This window comes from Physeter macrocephalus, chromosome 19, assembly GCF_002837175.3.
Source record: "Physeter macrocephalus isolate SW-GA chromosome 19, ASM283717v5, whole genome shotgun sequence".
Lineage (NCBI taxonomy): Eukaryota > Metazoa > Chordata > Mammalia > Artiodactyla > Physeteridae > Physeter > Physeter macrocephalus.
The window spans coordinates 27,669,567-27,682,042 of NC_041232.1; the positions used below are offsets into that span (position 1 = coordinate 27,669,567).

The following is a 12,476-nucleotide window of genomic DNA, read 5'->3' on the forward strand; positions in this document are numbered from 1 at the left end:
AATTTTGTATGTAATGGGGAACCAGTGGAAGGTCTTAACAGCTCACTGCTATATTTGGAGAACAGATATGAGGGGGACAACATTGTAGGCAAGGAATTAAGGAAGCAGGTCACTGTTTCACTGGTGCTAGATGAGGAGAGAGTGGAAGAGATGGGGGTCTAAAAATGCGGGTAACTGACTGATTTAGGATAAAAAAGAGGGAGCAGCTGAGGACCTGTAGGTCCTTAGCATGAGGACTGGATGGCTAGTAATAGAGACCACAGGAGGGGACACGAGGAAAGAGAAGCAGGTTTGGGGGCAAGTTCAGTGCTGAAATGTTGAGTCTGTGGAGCTATCCAGTTAGCAAAAAAGAAGCTGAGGAGAGAGGTTTGGGCAGAATACATAAATTTGGGAATTCTCAACATATATCAACCTATAGAGAAGTCTCTATATGGAGACTTCTGAGGAAACTTTCCTTTTGCTGTTTTCCTCATCTACCTGTAAGTAAATCAGGCATGGAGATTTGTGGAGATTTTGTCTTTTTTAGCATCTGTGAGTCCCAGGAGTCTCTAGAACAGAAGCTCTCTTGACAGCTTCCTTGGGACACCCTTTCTTCTCATCCCCCACACCTCCATCCCTCTGTAGGGTTTCTGTGTATACCAGCTTGTGACAAGTCTTTTTCTTTTTTTCCTCCGCCTGTTCATTTGAGTTTTGGGAACCTGACCTAAAGTTTTTTCTTCCCTTTATTTCCTCTGGAAAAACGGCAGCATTCTGGCTAAATGTTAAGAAAAGCATGTGATAGAAGAATGAACATGTAAGTGGACTCTGGAGACAACGTACCACGTTTATTAACAGGTTCTATAATCAGATTACATAGACAAAATGAAGAAACCACTTTGACAAAAAGGCAATTAGCAGACTGAAAGGAAACAAATGGATAAAATATTGGTAAATACGAAAAGTAATGTAACAAAACAATTTTTGTTTATTCTGGTCTTTATTATTTTTCAAAAACTAAGTTTCTAATAAACTAGTTTTAGTCCAATAAACTCAAAAGTACAGCTTTTTATGAGCAAAAGGTGGAGGGTTCACGTATTAGCTCTAGTAAATGTGACCCTTAAAGTAATTCTGAGCTGGATAAAATAATGGTAACCTCTTAAATCTGTACAATGTTTTAAAGTTTTCAATGGGCTGTGGCATTTACTATTTCAACCTGCTTTGAGGTGGGGTAGACACTATTGTTTTACATATATCAAAACTAAGGATCAGAGAAGTGAAGCGAATTCTTCAAGATCACACAGGTGGTTTGCAGCAAAATCTAGACAAACTCATGTATGCTACTTGGAGATCTACTACTTTTTCTACTACATTATACTATGTGTTTCTCTACTTTAGTAATTCTCATTAAAAAACAAAGAAAAAATTCCCTACTACATCCAGAAATAATTCTAAGCTCTGTTTATAACCCCTTTTGAAACAACACCTGATTATGACTAAATTCTAATTTAATTAAAGTTTTATCCCCAGAACTGCTGCAAGGGGATTAAACATGTATCACATCATCTTTGCAGGAATAAGCAAAGCTGACGGTAAACACAGGCACTCGTAACATATACACAAATACGCATCACACTATATACATGTGTATACATACATATATGTATCAGTAGGCAGATAGTGCTAAAAGGGCAACCTAACACGGTTTATTAGAAATTGTTTTTTAGTGAAACAGTTTGTAAAAATTTCTAATTTAAATGTGTTCTTTATAGCTTTATCTATATTTCAACCCTATGATACATAGTTCAGTTCAAAGTTCTTATCCTTCAAGGAGAAATAAAGGAAATTATTAGCTTTATATTTTTTGAATCATTAACAAATTATCTTGCTGACAATTTGAAAGAATGACAAATTTATTTACAACTCTATTCTTTTAAATCTACTACTACTGTTTACTATTAGTAGAGTAATATCAAAATCTCTGTCTAAGGTTTAAAAGGCACTAGCATCAGGTATATTCCATGAAAGCGGGAATAAAGAACCACCATTCCTCTGTCTGATCTCCTCCGAGCTGGGCTTTGAAAGAAGGAACATATGCAAAGGCAGGCTGTGAACTGGCAGGGAATGGCCTGGGGACCACCGAGTACAGCAGGGTAGTAACCACAGCCGAGCCTGCATGGGAGGACCGTGTATGCAGGAGTGGGGACTTAGCTCATAGAAAACTGAGTCTTCTTTAGAAGATGTTTAGCCAGGTAGTCATGAATCAGATCTGCGTTTCATATAAGGAATCCAAACAATAAGTAGACTGACTAGCCTAGAAGAGACTGGACTAAAACCTATGGCAGCTGCTCAGAACGTCTGTTTTGCTCATTTCTGATATCCAGTTAGCACTATGCTTAGCACACAGTTATGAATTACATGCATATGCAATTTTTGAATATGCTATATTCACATGTGTGCTAATGCAGTAGTCTAAGGAGGTCATGAGGTCCCTGCATGACAGTGGTAAAAAAGAAGAGGGGAAAGGAAGTGAGATGAATCAATAGGACTTAGTGACTGATGTGACAGGAAGGAAGAGGGGAGGGTTGAGTTTTGGGTTCCCAGCGTGGGAAGTGAGATAACAGATAATGATGGTAACTGAAGCAGATGGAGCAAAAAGAGCACTTCTGAGATAAGATAAGCATGGACATAATGATTTTAAGGATGTTGTGGGACATTCAGGAGATGTCCAGAAGCAGCTAGACACATGGTTATGGAAATCAGTAGTGTATTCGGGGCTGAAGATAGATGTAGGACTCACTCTACAAGAGATCAAAAGTGTCGTAACCCTTAATTGGATTATAGCTCAGAGGGAGAGGCAGACATGTAAACAGTTAACTGCAACATAACAGGGGAGGTATAAGGAAGACACAAGCAATTCTGCTTTGACAAGACCTTGCACAGAGGTGACATCACAGTTGGTACAATCGATGGAAGAGGAGAGAAAAGCGGGCCCGGCGAAAACAACATTTCGCATAGAGGGAAGAGCACTGCCAAAGAACCCAAGTAGTGAAACAAGAGATTCCAAAGAAGAGTGAGTTCAGTTTGGCTGAAACACTAGGTGATTTGGATGAGTGGCGAGAAGATGAAGCAGGAGGGGTAGACTGGGGTCAGACCGTGAATGAATGATTATGCTGGGCTTAGATATGGGTTTTATGTTGTGGGCAATGGGAAGCCAGCTAATCACAGCTGAGATACTTCAATAGGGAAACAGCTTTTTATTGCTTTTGAAGGGACATAAATTTAACAAGAGAGAATGCTCCAACAGAAAGAAACTAGGAGAAAAAAGAAGTGAAAAACTTGCTGTGATGTTGAGAATGAGAGATAATGACGAGGGCCCTAAACCAAGGCAGTGGTAGAAGGTACAGATTCTGGAAGGTAGAATGGTCAGAATTTGGTTTCTACTGTGGGTGTCCTCACTAAAAAATACAAATTTGTTTTTAAGGGAGCGGGTGGTAACTCATTCCCTTTTGGTCTTTGTCAAGTCTGAAGTGGGAGTGGGCGTGTGGTGAGGCCCTCCCTCCAAGAATGCAGTGTGCTGGTGGCTGAAGGCTCCCGCTGCAGCTCCCTTCTAGGAGGGAGCCCAAGGTCACATTCCTTCCGAGGGCAGACTCCCCGTTAGCAGCTCCCGCAGGTGCAGTGAGTCACTGCTGCTCCTGCATTTATTTCAGTTCACCTGCTTGTTCTACCCGATTCCGATTCCCTCACACACAGACAGGGATTGCTCACAGTCTCAGAGTCAGCTTCCTGGGGAACCAAGCCCATTACAGGTGCCTCAGGTCATTTAGGTGACGATGCCCAAGAGGCACCTATATTTGAGTCTAGAGATCAACAGAGACGATATGGCTCAACAGAATTTTTTGGGACTAACTGGTGTGTGGAAGACTGTTGATACCACAGAAAGAGCCAGGACCTCACTGAATGAAAGGTGACTGAAAATTTAATTCCTGGAGAACTCTGATGTTTAACGAGTGGGTAGAGGAGCCATAAAAAGATCGAAAAAGATTAGTGAGGCAAGAGGACCAGAAGAGTGCACCATCATGAAAGACCGGGGAGTAGGGGGAATTTTATGAACAAGATGGTCACGATATCAAATATGACAGAGATCAAGTAGAAAGAAAAAGGGAGAGGCCAAACAATCAGGCAATTACAAGCTCACTGGTGAGCTTTGTCAGTGCACATAACAGTGACAGGAGGAACAGGAAGTGACAGAGAGGAGACATCAGGCACAGACCACTCTCCAAGGTGCGGAGGTGAGAGAGGCTGAGCTAAACAAACTGTGACAGGCAAGGGGCAACTTTTTCCTTCCTGGGATGAAGGAGACCCAAATATGTTCAGAGTAGGTGGATAAAGGCCAGTGGAGAGAGAAAATTTTAAAATATATTAGCAAGAAGTGTTTTCATAGAGGAAGGTTCCAGAGAAGACTGGAGGGAATGGGATCAAAAGCACATGGAAAGGAATTACCCTTCAGAGAAATAAAAGTTTAACTCCTTAGGGTTGAAAGAAAAAGCAGGTATGGAACAAAATACCATGGACCAGTGCTGTTCAATAAGGTAGCACAGCCTACACACGGCTACTGAGCACTGACTGACACATGGTTGGTCTGAACTGAGACATACTGCTAGCCCACTGGATTTCAAATACTCAGCACCAAAAAAAAAAAAAAGATTATAGACTATCTCAATAACTTTTCTATATTGATTCTATTTTGACCCTGAAATAGTAAAACTAATTTTGCCCATTTCCTTTTACTTTTTAAAATGTGGCTACTAGAAAATTTAAAACTATACATGACTTTCGTCACATTCCTAGTGAATGGGCTACAGGTGTGTATCAAGTGAGGTTACTTACTGTGGGGATGCAGATCTTGCTTAAGGGGTTTCCATCCAGGAGATATGATCCATTAAATGTCACATATTCATCGTAATACTGAGGTGCTTGAGGGATAACACTACACAACAATTTGCGTTTTTCTTCGATTTTTTTCCTTATGTGCAAGTATTCGAAATATGGATTTGCTCTCTCTGAACTGTATGGCTGGATCTCGTCTAGTTTCAGAGAGTCCACGATGGCTGCCAGAGACTGCTGAGTTTTCTCTTTTGCTTGCAGTAAAGACGGACTTGCTTGCACAGGCTGAGGCACCCGTGACACTTTCCTTTTCCGTGGGTGGTGAATCTGAGGATCATCCTCCTCAGTTAATCTTATTCTTCCTCTAGGAGATGAAGACTCGGTATCTTTGTCTGCTAATAGTGTACAGGTGGCAAGAATCTGTTTGCTTTGATTTGCTATTGTATTTGCTTTGTTTCTAGTCATCCTTTGAGGAATTTGGTTTTCAGTTTTATCATCTTCAGCACTTTCTTCTAATTCTACTTTAACTAAGTGTCCATATCTGTGCATTTCTGGTTGAGCTGGTTGTTGCGAATGGTTTTCCAGACTTGATAAAGTACTCTGTTGTGATTCTTCATCTTCTATGGAAAGCAAACACTTTTCACTTTCAGGACAATGTTTTGGATTATCCTGTTCATTCAGGTTTCCTTTTGGGATCCCTGCATTCATTTCACATAAATCAGAATCACACTTATCATTCAAATGAGTCAAAACCAAACTCTCCAGTTTGTTTTCTTTTTCATGTGAAATAACCTGAATATCAGAAGTGCTATTTTCAGCCTCATGGCCACTGGAAGACTTATACATTAGTTTGCTAAATGCATAATGTGTATTTGGCTGGGAAGAGGCATCACTTCCATTAAAGTCCTTTTCTGATGGTAATACAGGCAAAGTATTAGCTTTCTCAAAATTCGGTGCTGTTTCTTGAACAGTGCTTTCAGAGAACACTGGAACAAAGGCATCTGTCTTTTGAACATCTGTTAGGATAAAAGTATTCTCCATATCTTTTGTAGATTCATTACCAGTATCTAAAACAGGATTGATAATTTGAATTGCATTTTTCTGTTGTAAAATACCTGACTCTTGATTGGCAACATATGACAAAGATCTATGCTTAGAAATAGATTCAGCATCTGAAAGTGATTGGCTGTGAAAAGAGCAAGGCTGCTGTGAAGGGAGAAAGGATGCTAGATCCTGAGCACAAGTGTTCCCTGGCAATTCAGTCTGGTGCAAGGATACAAAATCAATATTCTGTTCTTTCAATATTTTGTTTTCAGAATTACAAAAACCCTGAACAGACGAATCTTGATCAGGTGTAGTAGAATTTGGGCAGATGAAGTCACTGGCGCTTAATGACTCCCGTCTATCAACAGGTATTTCCCATGATTTACTTTGGATCACACCAACCTGATTAGACGGCTCTAGATACACAGGACTGTCCATCAAAGTGCCCACTGAAGCAGTGCTCTTGATACCATTTGTATCAGCAGAAGTATGTTTGCTGTTTACAGATCTAGTTGGAGAGGCTGCAAAACTGGAATGTGTGTTAGATGCACTTGCAAGTTCTCTTTCAGGCACATCTGAGGGTACCTCAGGTTTGGGAGAAGGACAAGCATCTCTTGGCACAACTAGGCCATCTTGACTGCTTTCTTCTGATATTGTTTGGAAGTGTTTTGTATGTTCGCAAATGACAGATGGCATGCTACATCTTCGAACTTCTGCAGTTGGTCTCCCCTCATTTATAACTAGCTTAGCATCTTCTACCGAGGAGGACCGGAGATGGGCTGTTGGAAGTCTGCTTGTATATGATGCTTTAATGCGCTCTGGTAGTTCAGCCAGGTTATCTGACTCCCTTTCATGAAGGGCAGGAGATTTGGCAATTGACAAAAATGGTGACTGGGAAAAGGACATTTGGGAATCTGAACCCTCTAACATAAAGTCTGAGTCATACTCCACTGGAAGCCTTGGGGTTGTCACTGTAGTATGGCAAGAATCTTCTGAGCTAGCCACCGAAATCATGGACACAGACCTGGAGCTGAGACCTGGCTTTTCACTTTCTGATCTAGGAGATCTGTTTAAGCTATTATCTGAAACAAAGGATGACTTGCCTAAATTCACTGTATTTTTGGTGTCGACAGATTGTGACCTGTTACTTACAGCATCTTTGCAACGTTTCTCCTTGGTATAAGCATCAGTCAACTCTGAACTCTTCGACCTAGTAAGTTCTTTATTTTTGGACTCAGCTGGTACGTGCTTTGTTTTTTCTTTATCTTTTACTTTAAGTTCTAAACAATTACGATTTCTCAACCGTTCCTTTTCTTTTTGCTTAATCTTTTCCTTGTGTTTTCTGTGCCACTGTTCTATTTCTAGGTCTTTAAGGCTAAGCATCCGTTCAAAGCTGGTCTGCATTAAGTCATCATTCACCAGCCTCTTTTCTTTGGGTCGAGTATCTTTTGATGCTGGTGATGACTTAGGTTTAGGCTTATCTGCTTCGGATTTTACTTTGAGTGAACTACTTAGTTGAACTTTATCCTTGTGTTTGTCTCGTTCTTTGTATCTGTCTATATCTTTATCTTTTTTGTCTTTTTCTTTTCCATCAGGAGTTCTCAAAGGCTCATCTTTTGTTTTTTCTTTAAGAGAGAAAGTTTTTTCATGTTGTGCTTTATTGCTGTCTGCTATACTTGACCTCCTCTCTTCCTGGAACTGTTTGGAGTTAGTTATATTTACATTATCTCTAGATTTTTCCTTTTTATCTACCTCCCTATCTTTTTCTTTATTTTTGCTTTTTTCTGATTTAGTATACTCAGTATTATCTGATTGTTTGTGTTTTTTTTCCATCAAGTGCTTCTCTTTGCTCTCTGCAGGATGTCTCTCTTTTTCAAGTTTTTCTTTGTCATGTTTTCTATCTATCTTTTCTCTACTTTTCTCTCTGTCATCAGTTTTTTTAACGGTAGTAATGTTTTTTATCTTCTCACCTTCTTTATGGCATTTTTCTGTGTGATGTGAATATAGCTTGTCTTTTTCTTTTATTCTGTCAACACATTCACTAGGATCTAATCTGTCTTTCTCTGACTTATGCTCATGTTTTATCTTCTTCTCTTTTTCAGAATTTTTTCTTTCAGGCTTCTCAACATCCTTTTCTTTACTTTGAAGCCGTTTCTCAGATTTTTCCTTACTTTCTTTCATATGCTTTTCTTGTTTTTCAATTTCTATTTCCTTTTCCACTGAATGTAACCCTATAGACTCTTCACTGGCACTTATACCTAAAGAACTGAATTCTGTTTCTTTATCAGTTGGTACATTCTCTCTCTCATCTTTCAAATCTCTTAATTTTTCCTCCCTAAAAGATTTCTCACTTTCCTTTTTAATCTTTTCTCGTTCTTCTTTAAAGTTCCTCTCTTTGGAGACATGCTTTTCCTTGGTTGATTTATCATCTTTTATGTTTTTCTCCAACTTCGATTTTTTTTCTGTTAGGGACTCATGTTCCATACTTAAAAATAGATCTTCAGTTTCATCACTTTTAAAAAAATTCTCTTTCCAAAATTCTCTATCAAATTCCACACTCCGCTGCAGCTCTTTAGCACCATCCCTATTTTTGTATTTTTCCTTTTCACCTTCAATTTCTTTTTTATGCTTTTCTTTTTCCCTTTCTTTATGTTTTAATTTATGCTTTTTTAATGTTTTACCCTCTTTATCCATTTTTTTCAGCGTGCAATCTGAATTTTCAAATGTTGGACTGTGATCTTCATCCTTTATTTTGGCATTTGACTTTTCACCAAATTCTAAGTGGAAATCTTTCTGATGTTTGTTTTTTTCCTTATGCTTACAAGATTTTACACTTGAACTTTCTGGCAAGAATTCAGATTCTATATTATCATACCGAACAAGATCAGGCTGTAATGACATTTCAGAACTTCCTGGTGATAAACATGTCTTAGAATGTTCTTGTTTTAGTGGTGTTGACTGCTTTTCACTGAGTCCACAAGAATGTTTGGGAGATTTACCAGTGGATATATGAAATAAATGTAATGAAGTATCATCTTTTGGGCTAAAAGATTTCCTAAAATTCCCCTCCTCTCTGGTCTTTTCTGAACAATCTAGTGCAGTATTAACTGTCAAGTTTGTTACTCTAGTATTTTCTTTCCCCTCTTTTTCTTGCTTCAGCTCTTGGTTCTCTTTATTTTTGTTCTGGTTCTTTAATTTTCTTTTAACTTTGCCTTTCTGTTTGTGTTCATTTGAAACTCCATATTCCTTTCTGGTCTGTATATCAGAATTTGAAGTTTCAGGGACAGAACATGGAGCAGAACACTTTTTGTTCTGAAGAATTTCTTCATCGGAACTTTCAGAACTTGAATACAAAACCCTAGATGGCTTTTGTTTTTTACTTTTAAATGATTTAGGATAGAAAGCTTTTTCCTGTTTTGCAAATAAGCTACTCTTTTCTACTTGAGCCTCGTTCTCTCTTCTCAGCTCTTTCCTAAGAATGCGCCTGCCATCGATCATCTTGTTTACTGCTTCCTCCTCGTCATCTTTGAACTCATACTCATCAAGGGCACATGGAAGAGCTGCTTTACTGGGAACTATTTGTTTACTTTCACAGATGAGAGAGTCTTTCTCTGTCTCAGAGTCAATATTTTCATCAACACTGGAAGGATTTACAGACCGAGCCTCTTCAGAATCTAGAATAAGAAAGGAAAATCTGCTGTTAGTCAATAGACAACTGTCAGAAAAGTTAAGACTGAGAGAAAAATATAGCATATACATCAAATATTTCAAACAATTCCGAGAAAAAAATTCATATTTATATGTAAATAATACAACAACAATATGTAAGAACTCTGCTACAGTTTTGTGGAAAAGCTTTATAGAGAATCTGCTTCAGGATGACACCCTGTGACACTTCTAAAAGCACACAATACACTGGATTTACAACACAGATACCAAAAAAAGTATCTAATATTAAAATGTATGTATAATATAATGAAGAGGTTCATAACTCAGGGGACTGGATTCAGGAAAACACTGGCTACTAATGTTATGTAAAAAAAAATTTTTTTTTTGGCCGTGCCATGTGGCATGTGGGATTTTAGTTCCCCGACCAGGGATGGAACCCACCCGCGTCCCCTGAAGTGGAAGCACAGAGTCTTAATCACTGGACCACCAGGGAAGTTCCCTGTAAAATTTTACATATATGTACATTTTCTTTTTTCCTGGAGAGAGAATATTTAAGTAAAATTCTTTGATGCAAAAGAGATTAACAATCACTAACTTAAAGGGTTTATAATTAAGTAAACATCACAGATGGTTTTATATGCTTCAGAATTTTATTAGTAAAAGCATAAAAGAGCAAATGATTCCCATAAAGGACAGAACTTGAATAAAAGTGAATGGTTTTAACTATACAAGACACATGACTATCTGCTTTACTATCCATTAAAAAAAAAAAAAACTATATCCCCCAATTACACAGTCAAGATTATAACAGATAAATTGAATAGATACATAATTAGAAAAAAGCTATTTTATTCTTTAGGTTTTTTATTTATAGTTTATTTTCTTCCTAGTTGGGTATCTTTTCTTAGCTGAAATGTACATTGCATACATGGGGCCTCCAACTGAAAAGAAAACCCAGACCTCTAATTAAAAGAAAACTGAGGCCTCTGACCAAAAGAGGAAAAAAACCAAACTCATTATAAAAAGTAACTAAACACTTTTTTGGCTAAGTATTTAATAATATTAAAGTTATAAATGTATTTTAATATGTCAAGCTTCCTCTAAAGTGATCTAACTCCCAAATATTCTCTTTACATGGAAATTCAAATTCCAGAAGCATTTTAGAGTGTCTATAAGGTTTTGAGCACTGGATAGGAGCTGTGGAGAGATCACAATCTTATTTTTGGAGAAGATGTGGTAATATTCTAAGACAATACTATTATTAAGTGCCAATGAGTGACACAGTTATATTGACATGTGGTATAAAAAAAGAACATTTTTGGAATTACAACTGCTTATAAGCATAATGCCATTCCCAGTTATCAATATTGCAATACAGAGTATCAGCCACAGAACTTCATGCTGCAAAAAAGGAACAGCTGTTTTGGAAGTAGTATTTATTCTGCTCCTTGATTAAATGAATACAAGAATATGCACTGATATGACAGGTGTTGTCTTACTGGTGCCTTATTTACAATTTGTTCTTGAGGACTGTTCTCCCCTTGTCATTTTTAAGAACTTGATTTTTTAGGGTTTATATTTAAGTATTCTATTTATATTATTTCTCATTAGGTAAGTTTCACTGGAAATTGGGAATGGTTTTTTTCTTTGTATATCCCACAAAACCTTAATTAGACACTTAGAATCAATCTTAAGTAAATATTTATTATGCTCCTCCAGGCACAGAGTGCTAGGTGCTACGGGTGACATGATGAAAAGAACACAGTCCTGCGCTGTAACAGTTACACAACCTGATAATCGCTAAAATGGCAGTGGGCACTAGGTCCAAAGGGTGCACTTGGGAAAGAGTCAGTATACTGGGAGAAGTGAAGGGAAGCAGGCTTCTCAAAGCAATAGCACTGAACTGAGGCAGGAAGGATGTATAGGAAGTTCAGGTAGGATTTAACGGCATGAAAACAACTATTATGAAAATAAGGAGCTCAAACCACAGCATGTCCCATTTTATATATGGCTTTTTTTCATTGAACAGTTGTAGATATTTTCCTTTGAAGTTGCATTTTCTTTATTACTGTTTTTAAGGGCTGCATATTACATGGAGTTAACGTGTAATCATTTAAACAGATTCTCCTGAGGGGACATTCAGGTTGTCCTAATTATTTGATATTATACTTAATAATTTAGAAAAAACTTTTGTACAGCTTGTCAGTTGAAAATAGCAGTATATAAATTTGTCTGTGTATGTAGGGAAAAAGAAATGAGAGAAATACATCAAAATAGTATCCATATTAAACTCTGGCCAGAGGACTTATGCCTTATTTTTTTTCAAGTTTTGCTGTATTTTCCAAATTCCTAGCCTAACACATGCATTAGTTTGTTTTTTTTTTTTGTTTGTTTTGCGGTATGCTGGCCTCTCACTGTTGTGGACTCTCCCGTTGCGGAGCACAGGCTCCGGACGCACAGGGCCAGCGGCCATGGCTCACGGGCCCAGCCGCTCCGCAGCATGTGGGATCTTCCCAGACTGAGGCACGAACCCATGTCCCCTGCATCGGCAGGTGGACTCTCAACCACTGCGCCACCAGGGAAGCCCCATGCATTAGTTTTAACATCAGAAAAAATATTTTTAAAAACTTCACTAATCGGTGTAAAATGGTACCACTATTTGTTTGATTTTTTGATTACAGGTGTGGCTCATTTTTCCATGTGTTTGTATTTCTCCTGTGTAACATCACTTTATAATTTCTTCATCCTATTTTCTTCTGGTCTTCTTTGCCTATGCATATTAATATATTACTTAAATTATACTACGCACATACTCCTGTGTATGTTTCAATCACTATATCATAGTGCTTACCATTCTGAATATACATATTAAAGGTCAAATGCAGATTCTCTGAGTTACA

The 12,476-nt window shown here is 38.0% G+C and overlaps 1 protein-coding gene across 13 annotated transcripts in view; it reads right to left on the bottom strand.

Moving 5' to 3' along the window:
• The window catches only part of ANKRD12 (ankyrin repeat domain 12), a 112,560-nt gene that overhangs the window by 13,056 nt on the left and 87,028 nt on the right, over positions 1 to 12,476 (bottom strand). For 12 of the 13 annotated variants that reach the window (XR_003677207.2, XR_003677210.2, XR_003677208.2 and 9 more), the window contains one exon: positions 4,867 to 9,581. Coding sequence is in view for 10 of the 13 variants with exons in the window: in XM_024120804.3 (XP_023976572.1) it covers positions 4,867 to 9,581 (4,715 nt within the window). In the remaining 3 variants the exon portion in view is untranslated. Of the gene's footprint in view, positions 1 to 70; positions 755 to 4,866; positions 9,582 to 12,476 lie in introns of those variants that run through there. The other variant, XM_055080529.1, reaches the window with a different exon arrangement.